The 19354-nt window shown below is 37.3% G+C and overlaps 1 protein-coding gene across 1 annotated transcript; it reads left to right on the forward strand.

Moving 5' to 3' along the window:
• The first annotated feature begins 268 nt into the window (after positions 1-268).
• On the forward strand, positions 269-17590 carry LOC106881486 (ras-related protein Rab-27A). The gene is made up of 7 exons (XM_089348184.1): positions 269-409; positions 3989-4151; positions 8786-8892; positions 10192-10286; positions 13137-13364; positions 15469-15742; positions 17384-17590. The coding sequence occupies exons 2-6, from the start codon at positions 3989-3991 to the stop codon at positions 15653-15655; spliced, it is 780 nt and encodes a 259-aa protein (XP_089204310.1). The 5' UTR covers positions 269-409; the 3' UTR covers positions 15656-15742; positions 17384-17590.
• Positions 17591-19354: the final 1764 nt, after the last annotated feature.

A 19354-nucleotide genomic window follows, 5' to 3' on the forward strand; every position in this document is an offset into this window, starting at 1 on the left:
CTCTCTACAGAAACTGATCTCATTTGTCATAAGGTCTGACTGTTGCCAACACTCTTTACATATAATATATTCTTATTGTTCATATTATCGTCTCTGATACTTCTTGTGAAACTACTACTGCAGCAAAGAGAATGGCGCCAATTCCATATAATTATTTTATCAGATGCTGTCATTCTACGAGCGAGCGTTTTAGAAACGTTAGAATTGTTTGTGTGTTAGAAATACTCTGACGTTGGAATACTATATTGGCAGCAAAGTCGACGCAATATTAAAGAGATGTTCGCTGTAAGAGCGTTTCCATTTCTCTTCAAATGTGTTTTGTGTTTTTGGTTTTAAAAAAGCCATTATTTTTCCAATCCAAGCTTTGGTCAGACCAGGATGACATAACAAGGATAGTGATAACATAACGGTGAATATATTTTCCTAAATATTATTTGTATCTGTAAAATGACTAACCATACATATGCAGAGAAAGAGAGGTAGTGGGAGGTAGAGGGAGAAATGGAAGTAGATAGAAGTTAGCATCTCGATTTACTTCTTTTACCTGTTTCAGTCATTAAGACTACGGCCATGCTGGGGCACCGTCTTGAATTCTTAGTTGAATGAATCGACTACAGTACTTATTTATTTATTTATTTATTTATTTATTCTTCTTAAGCCGGGTACCTATCCTATCGGTCTCTTTCACCGAACCGCTAGGCTACGGATACGTAAATACACCAACACCAGTTGTGAAGTGGTGGGGAGAGGGACAAACACAGACAAAAACACACACGCACATAGATATATACGACTGGCTTCCTTTAGTTTCCGTCCACCAAATCCACCCACGAAGCTTTAGTCATCCCGAGGTTATAGTAGAAGACACTTGCCGCACGCAGTGGAACTGAACCCGGAACCATGTGGTTAGGAAGCAAACTTTTTACCTCACAGCCACGCCTGCGTTTGCTAGTTAGTATATTGACAGCTAGATGAATTGATTCACTAATAGATAAATAGATAGACAGATAGATAGATAGATAGATAGATACATACATACATACATACATACATACATACATACATACATACGCACGTACGTACGTACGTACGTACGTACATACATACATACATACATACATACATACATACATACATACATACATACGTACATACGTACGTACATACATACATACATACATACATACATACGTACGTACGTACGTACATACATACATACATACATACATACATACATATGTAACTATATGCATGAGAATACATACATAAAACAAAGCATATAAATCTGCACGTATACATACTTACACACATACAAAAGTACCGTGTTGATGTTGTTGAAATTCAAATGAAGGAGCCTTGGATCTAGGTTAGGAACCGACTCTTTCTCTATTAGCAAGAAATTTTGAAATAAAACTGTATTATGACATACTTATAAATATCTATTAAAACATACGCATCGATCATTATTCAAAATTAGAATTATCTTTGGACAGTGGTCTGTTGTGAAAGGATGGAGTAAATCGCTGGCCATCTCATGATCACTGCTGTCCATCGATGGGAGAACATCCCCACTTTCGAGCCACATTCTCTTGCAACACAAACTGACCAAACACTTTCCAGAATTTTAGCTCTGCTTGCGGGGCTTAACTGTGGTACCTATTTGAAATTATGTAGAGTGATACGATAGTATTCTGGTATCTTGACCATGGCACATTAGATTGAAGTATATACCCCTGTAATACATACCTGTAGTTAGGTAGAGTGAACCTTTTTCTTGAAAATACATTAAACGGCATCAGGGAGTTCAGGAACTCTAAGGTACATGGAGTTACCACTCAGTCACCACTTCTCAAGGTCCACTCAGTCCCGGGAAGTAACTGTTAAGGACTCCAGATATTGGTCAAGTAGTAGACGATTCTGTGGATAAAGGTTACTGGAATCCAAGGAGAGCTTTTTCCTAGACATATGTCGCACAAGCCCATTGGTGCATGGACATGTTCTGCTGTTATGTGAACAAATCCTACGTAAGGGTTAAATAACTTCTTTGTCTCAAGAGTAAGATGGCGTTACCGAAGACGATGGTCAGAGATACTCTTTGCAGCCACTCCATCTCGCGGGAACTCATTTCTCCCTACTTTGCGGAGAAAATCGTTTCCACGGGGTCCTAGAACATCTGACGTCACGACGGTGATAGGCACGAACAGATAGCAGCCGGTCAAGCCCCTGTATTCATTGATTTTTTCTCTCCTCCGCGTTACGGACGACCACACCCGGGTTTGAAGCAATTTGTAGCATGTAATATCTGTTGATACTGATTACAGCGCCATCAATTCATTGCATGAGAGTTCACCGCCATCAATTCACCGTGAAGAAAGTTCATTGTGACCTTTAGAGATCAAAAATAAGTTGTTGTTTTTTACTGTGAACTTATCTCTCCGTAAACTTTCCTTGCGGTGAGCTTTCTTCACAATGAATATTCTTTACAATAAACTTTCTCTGCAGTGAACTAATGACGGCAAGCTTACTGGACACAGTTGATATTTGATCTTCTTCGCCATAAACAGTATTGTTATTTTAAAAGAGTAACTTGTACACACACACACACACACACACACACACACATACGTATGTCTGTATGTATACGTATATATTTCTCCCTTAAATATTTCCTCCTCCTTCCTTCCTGTCTTATGGTTTGATCTCACAATCCTACACACATCTTCCACTCACTTCGGGCTATCCTTTAAGTAAACAACGCACAGAGTAAACTGGATACGAAATTATATATATCCACCAATATAACTATAATTATCACTGGAAAATACCCACACAGATTCTATACATGGATTTTTACTTTTGGAATGGAACTATACTCCAAGTACTTTCTCTTCTTTGTTTTTTCTTCTCCGCATCGCTCTCATTTCTTACTGCAAATCTCCTCATACAGATGTAATAATCCTTATCTTCTACTATTACCGTCTCCGATGAAGGGATACATCGAATTTCCCTGAAACAGCTGTAAGACATTCTACATAAAATATAAATTTATTTATGCCATTGGTCTCTTTATCTCATTATTCTTCATATATATATATATATATATATATATAAATATATATATATATATATATATATATATATATATATATATATATATATATATAACGTGAGAGAGTTAGTGAGAGAGTTAGTGGTTCAACCCACTAAGGGATAGTATCTATCCAGTATACTGCTGGGAGGGTACCCAATTATTGCTACACTAGTGCTATACTAGGTGCAATCAATGGGAGTGGGTAAAAATGGAGGTTTTACCCAAAATTTGTATAACAATTAGAAAATGGAGGATAATATGCTGAACCCAACTACTTGCAGACGGTGTATCCCGTTGAATTCATTAATTTAATTCATAGCAAAAGTGACAAAAAAAAAAGAAAGAAAAAGAAAGAAAGAACCAAAGCACAGGTGTCTATGGCAGACTATGTTATTTTGCCAACCTGGTTCTTTCTTTCTTTTTCTTTCTTTTTTTTTTGTCACTTTTGCTATGAATTAAATTAATGAATTCAACGGGATACACCGTCTGCAAGTAGTTGGGTTCAGCATATTATCCTCCATTTTCTAATTGTTATATATATATATATATATATATATATATATATATATATATATATATATATATATATATATATATAGTAAATATTATTAAATACATATACTAATACAGATGCTTTGTGTATTTTCCAGTGGTTGCAATGGCGTAACCGATTATATATCTCTCATTTCGCTGGTATTAAAGTACCTTAGAGTCTAAGGTGTTTTAACACTGGCGACATGATTGTTATATACTCCGCTACCCTATTGCAGCCACCGGAAAATACACAAAGCATATACATTAGTATATGTATTTAATAATATATACACACACACACATATATATATACATATGCATAAATATATTTCTTTATTTGTATCTACATCCGTAAACAAATAGATGAGTTCGGACTCAACGAAATGCGCACACACATCATACACGAGAAAGATCGATTATTCGATTAACAGTGACAGAAACAGAAAATCTGTTTATAATAATGTGTGTAACAAACGTGAAGACGGGTTGGAGAGTGATTATCAGATCTACAAGTTCCTTTTGGTAGGTAAGTAGGCTCAGTCACTTATATTGCTTATAACTCCGATAATGTTTACTTATACATAACTTACTAACGATTCTCTCTCTCTCTCTCTCTCTCTCTCTCTCTCTCTCTCTCTCTCTCTCTCTCTCTCTCTCTCTCTCTCTCTCTAAGATACACCTCTCATTAATTAATAATTATTGATCACAATAAGGCGGCGATCTGGCAGAATCATTAGCATGCTGGGCAAAATGCTTAGCGGTATTTCGTCCGTCCTCACATTCTGAGTTCAAATTCCGGCGAAGCCGACTTCGCCTTTCATATTTTCGCCGTCGATAGAATAAGTACCAGTCGAGCATTGAGGTCGATATTATCAACTTACCCCCTGCCCTGACCTTTCTGGCCTTGTGCCAAAATTTGAAAGCAATAATTATTATCTAATAATGCTGTCGTCACACTGGTTAACCGTTACAGCTAAATTCTAATGTGTTTTATTTAAATAGTTATTTACTATATATGTCTATATAGTGAGCAGAAATATGAAACGAGTACTTGTCCTTCGGTGGTATACTTGTCCTTACGCTGCTAACAGATTAACCTGTATGAGCTGAGCATGTCTTTCGCTGGCAGAAGAAGCCAGGCAATGCAAGTCCAAAAGAAACTCATGTTGATCCCTTTTTTTCAACAGCAAAGGCATCACTTACAGCCACTGGTCTCCTCCTTGCAAGACGGTTCACAAAGAGTGTTTTGTGGAGGTTTGGGGAGAGTTCAAGAAGAAATTTCGGGTCGGTGGCACCTGCTCCTGGACAATGCACCAATTCCTTTCTTGCAATTCCTTTCTGGTAACAAACTACTTGACGGAGATGGGCATCAAAACTGTCCCTCACCCTCTCTACAACCCAGACCTTGCTCCCTGTGACTTTTTATTGCTCCTCAAGCTGAAGGAGAACTTCAGGAGCAGTCGTTTTGAAGACATCAAGATGAAGGAGGATTTCCATAGCGCCATTACGAAGAGGCTTGAGCGCTACTTTGTACTTCTTTGACATGTTTCTCCTGAAAGGGTTTCTAAATTTCTGGAATGATCTTCGTCTTAAAAGGGTAAAGACACCCTTTGAACATGAATGACCATGGGATTGCACCTAGAAAGTTACCCTCCGAGGCATAAGTCCGAGCAAGGTTGTTGCCCATGCATATCAGCCTCCTTTCTCCACGCCCCCGATGTCATCCAAAGGAAAGGCAAAGGCCGATACAGCTTGGCACCAGTGACATCGCAACTCATTTCTACAGCTGAGTGAACTGGAGCAACGTGAAATAAAGTGTTTTGTTCGAAAACATACGCACAATCCGGTCCGGGAATCGAACTCACTACCACTTGATTGTGAGCTCGACGCTCTAAGCACTGAACCATATACTATCAAATTCTATGAAGATGGCCATAATTTAGTAGGAAAGTAATTGTCTCTACCTGATTTCCTGTTAATCTTTCTGTTGTGTCGACGCCTCCAGGCGAAGAAGTAGGATATCCCAAGACATATAAATAGAGGTAGTCTGACCGTGGTAGGAGTGTTGAGTAGCAGTCGAGTAGCAGTTGTGTAGCGGTTGAGTAGAGATCATCCGAAGGTGCTAGATAGCAGTAACTTGAGACATAATACTTTCTAACACTTTTCTCTTTATATTCAGTATCACTGAGTAGTTAACAGCCATGGTTTGCTCACGTTAGGAATTTAATGAAAATATTTGCTAGTTCAAATTTCAAAAGTGGCAAGGTCATCTTCAGTCTACTATCCGCCATTTTACTCTCGTTCCATAATAATCTTATTCTGTAACAAACCAATAATTTTCATTTTCATAGGGTTGTAGAAACAAAGAAGCTCTAAAATTTCTTATTTTCAACGATGTTAGCTTAATATATTGACTAAGTGCTTGTTAGCGAAGATGTTGAATGGAATGATCTTGAGACAGTTTGGTTACGAAGCGACATTCTCAAGCAAACCCGCAAGCACACAGTTATGCCTATGCGAAACGATATCTATTACAAATAAACTACACCAAACCAGTGGTTTTCAACCTTTCGTCTCTCGACTGCATCTTTTATGGAATGGTGTTTCACAAACGCTCCTTCATAGGGTTTCGGGGTAGGATTTTAGATTAGGATTTTCGGGTTTACAGCTAGAGTCGGAAATTTAGAATGAGCATCAAACGATGAAAGCAAATAATAGAAAACGAATGAATTTGTCAATTTATTTTTTCTTTTAACATACAGATATAATATATAATGTTTAAAACATAAAAATCCTGAAAAAAAAACATTTGCAAATGAATTAAAAAACAAAAAGGTACGAAAGAAAGGATGTTCATGGCACAACTCAGATATATATTGTGTATTATTGTAAATTTCATATATATATATATATATACTACAGTATTATAGTCATATAACATGAATGAAAAAAATATGCTTTTGCCACTGTGATTAAGATCAAGAAATGTCGCAGAGGTACAACAATTATAATTTTACTGTTTACACATTTCATGTTGCTTATACAATTTCATTAAGTTAATCAAATTTTGTAAATAATTAGATTTATCAACTTAAAACAAGATTTTATAAAAGCTATTTCTCATCTATATATTTGCAATAAACATGTTGTCAGTAAAAATGATATCATTAAATTAGTATTCTAGTCATGATGTGTGAAGAAAACAATTTACAAAAGATTACAAAATTTTCCCAAGAGTTATATTTTCATTTTATGAGTTAATTAATTATTCAAACTATTGCTTTTCTTATACAGTTTCCTTCATTTTGTTTTATGAAGCAATTGCTTGGAAAACTCTACGCTTACGCGCACTCGGGATAAGGTCCACGTGTTGAAAAGAGAAACCATCTGTTTAAGGGTGTCGCATGTCAGTTATTTAGAAGTTTGATTTTGTTCCCAAATACATATTACAGCCGCTTTGAAATGCATCGCCAATGATGTTCTTGAGATTTTAGCTAGTTTCAGGTCGTTCAACATTGGACCCCGCAACTCTGACAGGTTGATCCCATCGGAGTTCAGCTAGTCCCAGCTTCCTTGCGGCAATAAGCCATGAGTCAATCCTCTTTATGCAAAGTCATCTAAGAAGCTTTCTCCGCAGCTTAAACCGTTTTACTGATTCTGTTTGTTATTCATTGCTAAAGGAAAAAGTATAAACCAGTTATCTGGCTTATCTGTGAAGTTTTTCTTGGGCAGTGTTTTTGATAAACTTTATAAATCCAATATACTAACAATATTTAGGTGACCGGTAATAAAGCCACAGGAAAAAAAGTCATAGTAATAAAGTTACAATTTTGACTAGGAAAAAAAGTCGCAATTTATGGTGGCCGGTAATAGAGTCACGGGGGAAAAGTCACAATTTATGGGATCTGGACAAAACTCCCCAAGGACAAAACCCCCACGGACAACCCCCCACTCCAACCCCGGACGAAACACTTGTGACTTTTTTCCTGTGACTTTTTTTTTTACCTGGATTCAATATTTATGCCGTCCACTCATTCAGTTGTATGATATTTGCAACTCTTAGTCTCCCTCACTCTTATCTCTTACCCCTTATCTTTCTTTCTGCTGCCTGTTCCTACTACTTTATCTTCTTCAGCAATCACAAATGATTGTTGTTTCACAGAGTAGAAGTTTAATTTCTGATGACATAGTATTTTACTGGTACTGACAAAGAATAACAGTTTTTTGGGGGGCGGGGGGGCGGAAATGTCTAAAATGTTTAATTATTAAGTGCTTCGGGAAAGAAATTACAATAGCACTAATCGATTATATTTACAAAAGAGGTAACTTTGTATACGTATTGAAGAATGGTATTAAAACCAACTCTTTCTGCAAGCCATATTACAATTCTCTCTCTCTCTCTCTTCTCTCTCTCTCTCTCTCTCTCTCTCTCTCTCTCTCTTTCTTTCTTTCTTTCTTCCTTCTTAATTTCTCTGTGTTGTGTAGCTTAGACATATATAACATATGCATACACACACATTCGAAGCAAAAGTAAAGATGGTAAAAGAGTAGTAGTTAAAACGACAGTCTACTCTCTCTCTCTCTCTCTCTCTCTCTCTCTCTCTCTCTCTCTCTCTCTCTCTCTCTCTCTCTCTCTCTCTCTCTCCTTTCCACTTCACAACAAACGAGCCAACCAGACACCAGCACACAAGGGTTGTTAAATAATTATACATAAATGAAAAAGTTTTAAATGCTTTTATTTATATATATATATATATATATATATATATATATATATATCGTCGTCACACGCACACATACACACACACACCGTATTTTAACGTGCATAAGGAACCCTCGTGTATAAGGAACCTCCTAAATTTTGGGGCTTAAAATCTAGAAAAAGGTTTTGTAAGGGATTATAATACTATCCATGTATAAGAAACTCCCATATTTTTTAACCTAATTTTTGACAAAAATGGGTTCCTTATACACGTTAAAATACGGTAAAATGTGTGTGTGTGTGTGTGTGTGTGTGTGTGTGTGTGTGTGTGTGTGTGTGTGTGCGTGTGCGTGTGTGTGTGTGTGTGTGTGTGTGTGTGTGTGTGTGTGTGTGTGTGTGTGTTCATATATCCATCTAGAATATACTGCAGTAAGGTATGTTTTCTTTTTTGCCGCCAGGAGATGCATCAGTGGGAAAATCAAGTTTCCTAAACCAATACATTGAAGGAAAAGCCCCATCAACGTTCATACCAACGATTGGTATCGATTTTCGGAACAAGAAACTGGTCAGTACTGCTGGACAGAAGCAGTAGGGAAGGAGAGGAAACAGTTTTGTATTCCTTTAACATTTTTAAGGATTGTTTCAATGAAAAGTAACTTTCCGAATACAAACACATTCTCTCTCTTTCTCTTTGTCTCTCTCTCACTCTTTCTTTCTTTCTCCCCCACCTCTCTCTCTCTCTCTCTCTCTCTCTCTTCTCTCTCTCTCTCTCTCTCTGCGCAGACAAACCCATTTCCAAATGAATTAAAAAACAAAAAGGTACGATAGAAAGGATGTCCATGGCACAACTCAGATATATATTGTATTATATATTATATATATTGTACATTATTATAAATTTCATATATACATTATATATAAATTTCATATATATTAAGTATAAATTGTTTTCAAATTTTGGGATAAGGCCAGCAACTTTAGGAGAGGGATTAAGCTGATTACGTCGACCCCAGTATTTAACTGGTACATATTTTATCGACAGCAAAAGAATAAAAGGCAAAATCGATATCGGCAGAATCTCAACACAGAACGTAAAGACAGACAAAATGCCGCTAAGCATGTTATCCGGCGTGCTAGCGATTATATATATATATATATAACAGAAACACATATGTACATACATACATACATAACTTAGATAACTTAGATATGTTTCGACCAAAGATTGGTCCAAGCCATGTCTAACTTAATAGCACCACCTGATAGGATTAACTAAATCCTTTCTAAGTCAAGTTTTGTGGTATCACGGTCCATTCGAGTAGGGAGTTTTTGTTGGGTGAGTTGTATCCAGGCATAGATGGCTTATCTGGTATTCCTTCAAGAAATTTGTCCAGATTCCGTTTAAAGGTGATGGGATCCTTTAAAGGTGATGGGATCCTTTTCCTCTTTGATCCTTTTCCTCTTTGATCTGCCGGAGCCTCGTGGAGCTTTAGGTGTTTTCGCTCAATAAACACTCACAACGCCCGGTCTGGGAATCGAAACCGCGATCCTATGATCGCGAGTCCGCTGCCATAACCACTGGGCCATTGCTCCTCCACTAATGCAAGTATCATAGAAAACTGAAAGGTATCCTCAAGCCAGAGCCAGGTCTCTGGTTTGAAAGTATCATCCTCCTTCCAAACGGCTCATCTCCGAGGCCCTATAACGAGTCATGAGCCCTGCCTTGCCTTCTGACTAAAAGATTTAGAAAAACATCATCATCATTACCATCATCGTCATCGTTTTCGTCGTCGTCGTCATCATTATCGACAGCAACAACGTGTATTCTGATGTCATCAAAAGAAATCTGTTCTCTGTTTTGCAGTCCTACAAATATTCTTACTCAAATGCCCAAGGTTCAGTGGCGGTTGCCTACCACAAAGTCTGTGTCCAGCTGTGGGATACAGCTGGTATGGAAAGGTAGGTAGGTAATGGCCGAAATACAGACTTTCTTCTCTGATCAGCAACATAACCAATGGCTCTCTCAGTTGAGTAACCTTCTCCACTTGGATACTTGGTTATGGTGTTGTTGTTGTTGTTCTCGTTATTGTCTTTGGTGTTTTTATTGTCGTTGTTGTTATAAGAATCGTTGTTGTTATTTTCGTACTTTTGTTGTTACCGTTCTTACTGGTTTTGTTGTTTTTGTTGTCATTGCTTCTTTGTTGTTGTTGCCGTTGTTATTGTTGTTATTGCTGTTATGCTTGTTAATGTTCCTCCTGGTGTTGTTATCGTCGCCGTTATTGTTGATGTTAATGGTGTTTGTCAATATTATTGTTGTTGTTGTTGCTGCTGTTGTTGATGTTACAGTTGTCATTTTTACTGGTATAGCTGTTATTGTTGATGCTAAGACCCATTTCAGCTTTGATCGAACAAACCTACGATCAACTGTATCTCAACCGTGGCCACCCGGTTCTTTTATTTTCAAACATAATATCTTTAAGAGTTCATTGTCAAATATGTCCTTCCTTTTTGAAATATGTGGCATATGATTTGATGTAGAACTAGGTGCAATTTCTAGGAGGACTACCGGCCACATAGAGACTCTTTTTATGGCCGGGTGTTGTCCACGATCATTAATAGAGGCTACACATTGTTCGTATTTTACTAAAAAAAATATTAACAAATAATACTTACAGCCAGTTATAGATAGATATAACTATAATGATAATGAAATTTAATTATTTAATATTATAATCTGACAATATTAATGATGTAAAGTGACAAGTATGCGCTTGAGGTAACGGCTACATTAACACATGCTCTGTAACTTTGCAGTGATCTCTGTAGAAAGCTACACATTAGCCTAGCGAATTTAATCATTATTAGCGACGCAGAATTTTGCAGAAGGGCCCAAAAGCTATAATGAATACCTTCAAAATCCAGGATAACAGAATTCAGGAAAGTTCTAACGAGAGAGAAATCAATGGTGGGGACATCAAAAGATGTGTGATGAGGAAGATCATCACATTCTCTTTCAATCGATATATGCACAAGTTGTGTTTATATTTATACACACTGCATGTCTTAGTCAATATATATATATATATAAAGAGAGAGAGCGGGGGAGAGATATAGATAGATCGATAGATCGATAGATAGATAGATAGATAGATAGATAGATAGATAGATAGATAGATAGATAGACGGACACATAATACATACATACATACATACATACGTACGTGTGTGTGTGTGTGTATACAGCATGTATAATACTGATTATATTACATCTATCAGTTAGTATATGCTCAGCTTTGAGTGCTTAACCGTCACTCGTTAGCGCATATGACTTGGTACATTGTACCATGCTTTCACTAATTGTTTCAGATGCGTATCGAGTAGTGAGCAGATATAGATATCCCGTCAGTCATCTCATCCTTTTCCCAGAACATCAAGGATGTGACAGCTGAGGGAAGAGAGGACAGCACCAACAGTTGACTGGTACTCATTTATAGCTGAATAAACTGGAGCAATATGAAAGGAAGTGCTTTGCTATCCTAACCAACAATTGATTCTACGACCTTATAGCCGTGTGTCCACCACTTTAACCACTAAGCTACGTGCTTTCACATTTACACGCACACACACACACACATAGATAGATAGATAGATAGATAGATAGATAGATAGATAGATAGATAGATAGATAGATGTGTGTGTGTAATCATAATTTTCATCATCAACATAGCCGTCATCGTCGTCGTCATTCAACGTCCTTTTATCCACACTGGCATGGGTTGGACGATTTGACAAGAACAGAGGAGCCACAGAGCTCCGATAGATTTTATGACTGTTTGGCATGGTTCTACTGCTAGATGCCCTTCCTAACGCCAACCACTTAACAGTGTTGCGGGTGCTTTTTAGTGGGTGTTTTTTACGTGGCACCATCGACAGTTAGGTCGCCAAGTACCCGCAAGATAAGACAGTGCTCATATTTAATCAATATATTCACACCATATCTCTCAATCGACATGTATTGACTGTATTTATGTACTGTAGGAATATCGATCTATTCTATATCAATCCAGTTCAGCTTTTACCGACTGTATGTACTAAGAAGTAGGTTGGTATGTAGGGATATATATAGATATATACATACATATATATATATATATATATATATATATATATATATATATATATATATATATATATATATATATATATATATACATATATTTTTTTACTTGTTTCAGTCTTTTGACTGTGGCCATGCTGGAGCACCGCCTTTAGTCGAGCAAATCGACCCCAGGACTTATTCTTTAGAAGCCTAGTACTTATTCTATCGGTCTTTATTGCCGAACCGCTAAGTTACGGGGACATAAACATACCAGCATCGGTTGTCAAGCGATGTTGGGGGGACAGACACACAAACACATACACACATACATATATATATATATATACATATATACATATATATACGACGGGCTTCTTTCAGTTTCCGTCTACCAAATCCACTCACAAGGCTTTGGTCGGCCCGAGGCTATAGTAGAAGACACTTGCCCAAGATGCCACGCAGTGGGACTGAACCCGGGACCATGTGGTTGGTAAGCAAGCTACTTACCACACAGCCACTCCTATATATATATACAGCATGGATAATACTGATTATATTACATCTATCAGTTAATATATGCTCAGCTTAGAGTGCTTAACCGTCACTCGTTAGCGCATATGACTTTGTACCTTGTAATTACATGAATATGTATGCATATTAATTTATAAAGCTATTCCCCGCCTAATTGTATGACCTTCTCTTTCAATCAGGTTCCATTCCTTGACAACATCCTACTTCAGAGATGCAAAAGGATTTTTCTTGATGATTGATCTGACCAATGAAAATACTTTCGTAAACGCTTTCGCTTGGTTACAAAAAATGGAAGAATACGGTCCCAGATCTGGCTACGATGTAATCATTGTTGGCAATAAAATAGATCTTGTAGACTGTCGCAAAATCAGTGCAGAGACTTTACATAAATTTGCTGAAAATCATAGGTTTGTTACAAACAATCATCTCTTAACTGTCATAAATTTGCTTTCAACACATTCCACCGAAACAGCTATATAGTTCCTGGTATATTAATATACTAATGTAGTTAATGAGCGCGTTGGTAATATCCTGTACTTAATGAGTATTTTTTATTCATTTATAAACGAACGTGTGTAATTTTTTGTTATATATGGATGTGTGTATATGTGTGTGTCAGCATGTATATACCTTCATGTGCGTGCTTGCTTAGAACTTGCATATGTGTGCTTGCATGCTTGTGTGTGTGTGTCTGTGTAGGTACGTGTAAGCTATGAATAACAACTTAGTCCCATATAATATAATGCATTACAATTTTGAAAGTGATGCGACGCATTGCACAATGAGAGCCCGAGTTATGTAATGCTTGCAGAGTGAGCGACTGGATAATGAAAACTGATTAGCACAAGATCGTTTCTGTCTCTGACCTACAGTCGTGCTGTATCCTCTCTTTTTGTCTTGACTAACACCACTACAGTGGTTTCTGTTCTTCGGAGTTGACTGATCTCATCCTTTGTCGCCCAATCACTCCCAGTTCATTCATCACTTGTCTCGTTCCTATTTGTATTGTATCTAAACTCCTACACAAACAATTATGTCAAGACCCTCTTTCGCAAAACGTCAGCCCTCTGGAAATCTCTCTTTGCCAGTGTTTCCCCTCCAGAAGAATATAACTGTATCTGGAGACCATAGGCAGCCACCTCTTTCAGATCAAACTATTTAACAAATTTCGAACTTGTGCTTTAATAGGACTTTAATTCGTGCCATTACATTCCTGCTATTCGCATGGTGTCTATTCTCACCTCATCATGTCCTTTCCTCACCAAATGGGGAAGATCTCTTCTCCAGTTTGAGACACTAGTGTCGCTGAAAATAGCTCTAAAATGCAATGAATATCTGGTTATATTCAGTGACCTTAGAAACATTAGTTTGTAAATATCGTTTAATATTTCATGAATGCAGCTTTTGGACATATTGTTTGATATTTCACGAATACAAGGCGGCGAGCAGGCAGAATTGTTAGGATGCGGAGCAAGATGCTTAGCAGCTTTTCGTTTATCTTTACGTCAAATGTATTTATTTAATTCAAATTTTACTTAGTCACATGACTATCTTTACTTATCAAAAACACATTTTAGTGACTTGTATAACTTTTCTTCCAGCGCGTATGTAATTACTCCCCTGATATTATTTTCAAAGGGATGCACCTCTACATAATTGATATACTTTTACGTCAAAGGTGTATATCTTTACTTCCTATTAACAATTAACAAATATATTTATATTTATTTATGTATTTACCCCGCCCAGACATAGTTATCTTCTCAGATTTCCCCAAATAGGTGATAACGTGATCACGTGAGATCTGATTGGGCCTGGGAAGAATACATGAAGGATGCTCACGAGACTATCACTGTCAAATACCTGTAGCTGGTAGAGCAGAAGTCTAGGATGGCGGGCGGGCGGGCGGGCGGGCGGGCGGGCTGGCGGGCGGGCGGGCGGGCTGCGAGTCAACTGCTGTAGGATATCCGGGTTTTGTAGGACGTTCAATCTGCAAAGCTCTAACTGTACTTGGAGTTACTGGTGTAGCAAAGGGGGAAAAAGTGGCGAGGCATGCATTATGGAAGCCGTAGAGAAGGCCATTAGATGGCTTTGGAGAAAGAGGGCCGACCAATGGATTATCGCTGCTGGGATCAAATCTTCGCTCAGCTAACTGAGAGGGTCTCATATTGAATAACTCGAAAGCCCCTGGGACCCTACGAACAGCACTGAGGTTGCATCCGAGAACATTCGTGAGATATATCTTGGAACAAACGAACTATCATTTCTCGTTAGACACAGCATTCGCTTAATTCCTTCCAACTTTTAAAGCTTCCTTTATTTTTGACTTAAGCCCAAGTTTCTGGTGGCTTATTGTCGTCTCATCTTCTCAATGTGTATCTACCACTTTCTAGGAGGTCTTTACCGAATTGTTGTTGTTAATGTACTTGTGTCCGTGTTGTATTCCAGTTTTCCACTCAATGTGTATCCAGCCCTTTTTTAAGAACTTTCCATGAACTTTTCTGTCCACAGACTACCATATGTTGAAACCAGTGCCAAAACTGGGATCAACATCGAAGAATCTATCGATATGATGTTACACTTAGCAATATTCCGTCATAGATTATCATTCCAAAAGAAAGTAATCAATGAAGAGCCGGTTCCTACAAAACTGTGTAATAGCACTACTACTCGACGAATTAAATGCAGCTGTATTTAGATCAAGTGCTGTAGTTAAGTGAAGCTGGTAACAGAACTTGTCAGCATATGTCTTGAGTTTCTCGACATATTCCAGCAATGGTTACAGGTAATATAGTCACATTTTCGATGTTGTTGTTATTAAGAAAATTTTCAAGCTCCAAACTAAATAATTCTAAAGTAATTTACCAGTGGCAAAGGTTTTCAGCATCCTATCTTAACTAACAGGCATATTAAGCATTTGCCTGCCCATATTATTTTGGTAATTTTGTCTCAAACGTCCGTGCTTGTTTTCAGACGTTTTGTTAGCTCTTGTTTCATACGCTCTGAGCAATATAAAGCTTCTCATAAGTCTCAAGTTACTCTGTTAGTTGAAAAACATTTGGAATGCGTGTCATATATGATGCATGGGTGCCAGAGAAATATGTCTTGTGTATTACATGTAATACAGATGGCAGGCAAAGGGTTCAGCAAAAGAAATTTTGTATTCTTTCACACATTCATAGAAGGGTAGCTTCATTATCCAACCCCACCCGCTTCTATACTCCTTCATGCCTCTGGTATTTAATTCCATCCTCACACTTTCTAAATTCAAGTACCTCCAATGTAGTTTCTGTTTCCCATCCATTTATGATTAACGAAATAAATAACAGAAATATTCTGGAGGAGTGGAATGTCAATTCACCAAATTCTTCTCCTGTTTGTTTGTGATCTTATGTCGTATCACCATTACTATTTTAATTTTTGTCAATTAACTAAAGCATTGTGTTAAACGATTTGGTTTTATCTCTCTAAATTTTCAGCCCAAATCCTACCCAATAATAACTATATTCAGAAGACTCTTCTTATTCACAATAATACTCCTAATTGAACGAATACTGACTCATAGGATTTTAGATCGAATCTAGTGTAAGTGCTTCTAACTAATACAAAGCAGTTTAATTAACTTTAGGATGAAGATATACGGATTTTATGGAGAAGTTAACTGAGATTATTATAATCCAGACGATAAGGAAAATTTTCTCTCAGACACTTAAACTAATTTGATGATCCCCACGGGAGAAGTATTTTGGGATGGTTTTCAGTTGTTGTTGTTGTTGTTGTTGTTTTATATCTCCCTGTCAGCTCTGATCGAGGACATATTATGGAAGGATTTTCAACCATTAACTCCTAAAACATTATCTAGTTTGTCCTTCCATTTTTTTTAAAGAAGGATGATTGTAATCTGAGTAAGATTTCGCTATGGTTTCTACTACTTTACCCACCATATAAACACTTCCAGACTTCCTCGTTTCTTATTACTTTTTTGCATGGCTGGGGGGCAGGGAGAATGTAAGGATCTGCAAAGAATCTGACCAAAATAGAGTGGATTGGTGCAATGGAAAGTATTTTGGAATTAGAATGTTACCTTGGTTATTTCTGAAAATCCTCATCATCACCCCTCACTGCTCTTAGAAGTTCAGCTAACATTATTCAGTGTCTTTTTGTGCTTCTTTCGAGGTGAAGGGTAAGGTGTTTAAATTATATTCAGTTAATTTATTCCAACTCAAACTTGTGTTAATGAATTTTAATTTTATATAACAGTACTGATCTTCCACATATCGTAACATATCGAATCGCTGACCTTTTAACCTTATATGGCAACACTGACCTCCAACATTATAGTGCATTGTTGATCTTTTGAGATTATATCGCATCACCCACCTTTCTCATAATATTTTATCGCTGGCCTTTTATATTATATTTCTAGTGTTCTCGGTTCTCCCAGGCTACGACAACAGTACCGCTTCACAATCACCAACTATTTCATCATTCTGGTCATCATCGTTGCTATACCTTATCCTGAGGAGAACTGTGATTAGATACAGCTCCTCAGAATTCAACCTACCTCCGAAGGAACTGGACATCAAGGGTACAGAACGGGTAACACACATCAATAAAATATACGCAATTATTAGTTCTCCCTCTTGTTTTTCTTCATAAAAACTGTCATTGGCGCTATTTTTTTTTATCGTTATGGGTGTCATTTCTATTTACTAAACATTTTTACGATTCACTATTATTATGTTAGCATATATATTTAAATATAATATACATCCATATCTTTGGTATTTTAGCCTACTTTCGATGGGGTGAGGTTTTCGGATTATATTCAGATAATTTATTCCAACTCGTGTTTAATGAAGTTTGATTTTTTAATAATATACTGCAATACATTTTGTATGCTTGTCCACACTAAAATATAATGTTCAGTCACACAATATGTACGTTACGTTATACCTAAATATAACATATGGCTGCACATTAAGTACGTTAGCTCACACTTAAATTATAATATGCGGTCATACATCAGTCTATGCGGTAAATACATTTAGAACCAAAATTAGTTGATCTTTAAGAGGCAAATCACTCTGATTCGTTACATTAATCTTGTTTGCGCTACAGGTAGATCAAAATGGTACAACCTAACACCGCTGCCGCTGCATAAATTTGTATACTCGTATGTTTGCCATGTGTATGTGTGTGTGCGTGTGTGTGTGTGTGTGTGTGTGTGTGTGTGTGCACTATGCTAATATGCTTGTATATCTGTAACAATGTATGTATGTATGTATCTATGTATGTATGTATACGTGTTTGTGTGTATGTGTGTACTTATGGATAGATGGGGAGGGGCACAAGAGGCAGGGTCGACGCCTAGCTGAATTGTTACGAAATTCGCTTCACAGTCATGGGGTGTTGGGTTCATCCGACTCTGTGGAAACTTGATCACATATCATTTAATGCAGTTTCGTGTCAACCTATGTCTTCAATGTGAAACTGAGGGTCGTAGGTTGGAAGATCGTCTGATGGTTTGATTGTATTTGTAATTCAAACGTCCGTTCTTGTCGTGCAATGTACTACACTAAGTGTCTTTACGGTCCAGCCTGGCACCCAGATGCTTGTGAACACAAGATACGTAAAGGGTAAGGATTTATAGAAGATTTCTTGCTTCGACCACTCATGGATAACACAATGGAAGAAGACAATTATGAAGGTGTATCTAGTCTGTTTGCCAAAAAAAAAAGGTCTTTCTTGGAAAATGGTAATGGGCTTCACAAATGATGGAACTCCATGCAATGTTGGGTTGTAAACCCAGTTTTTTAGAAAGCTGGTTAAATGTCAACACTGATATAAAAAAAAATGCACTGTGTGCTTCATGAGAATGTATCATGCACAAAGACGCTGTTTTGTGCTCTCTGATTCGTTGTCGGTATGGTGAGCTTAAATCTCTGAACAAAAGGGCCCAACGTTACTGTGTTAAGAATTAAAGGTTGAGAAAGAGGCACTTTCGTTTCACACAAGAGTGTGATGAATTTCAAGAGGTAATATCATAGACCGAGTCGGAGTGAGGAAAAATTAAATGAAAGAATTATTTTTCGAGAAATCGTCAGGATAATTAATGCAATTGTCACGGGTAGTTTTATGATGTTTCGCCGACGATAGCTGGTTATGTTAATGAATGAAAATACGTTTCTTGGCTGCGTGAGGAAGTAACTGAATAACACACGCGAACATTCACGAGAAGAGTTTATTGTCGCATATAAAGGCGAACTGTGCTGGTCATTTACAATTAACAACTGCAATAGTTACAGACCGGGAGAGAGATACTGCTCTGGGATTACAGAAAGCTAGTAGTATAACATGCGATTTATCCAACATACCTTGAATCAATTGCACTATC

The sequence above is a fragment of the Octopus bimaculoides genome, chromosome 2 (assembly GCF_046866305.1).
Source record: "Octopus bimaculoides isolate indiv1 chromosome 2, ASM4686630v1, whole genome shotgun sequence".
Taxonomy (NCBI): domain Eukaryota; kingdom Metazoa; phylum Mollusca; class Cephalopoda; order Octopoda; family Octopodidae; genus Octopus; species Octopus bimaculoides.

Bases quoted from the DNA above. Each gene is read 5' to 3' on its own strand.
- LOC106881486 (XM_089348184.1), top strand. From the start codon at position 3,989: ATGAGTTCGGACTCAACGAAATGCGCACACACATCATACACGAGAAAG. The intron at 10,287-13,136 runs GTAGGTAGGTAA...TCTTTCAATCAG, and splicing joins GATACAGCTGGTATGGAAAG to GTTCCATTCCTTGACAACAT. The intron at 13,365-15,468 runs GTTTGTTACAAA...TTCTGTCCACAG, and splicing joins AAATTTGCTGAAAATCATAG to ACTACCATATGTTGAAACCA.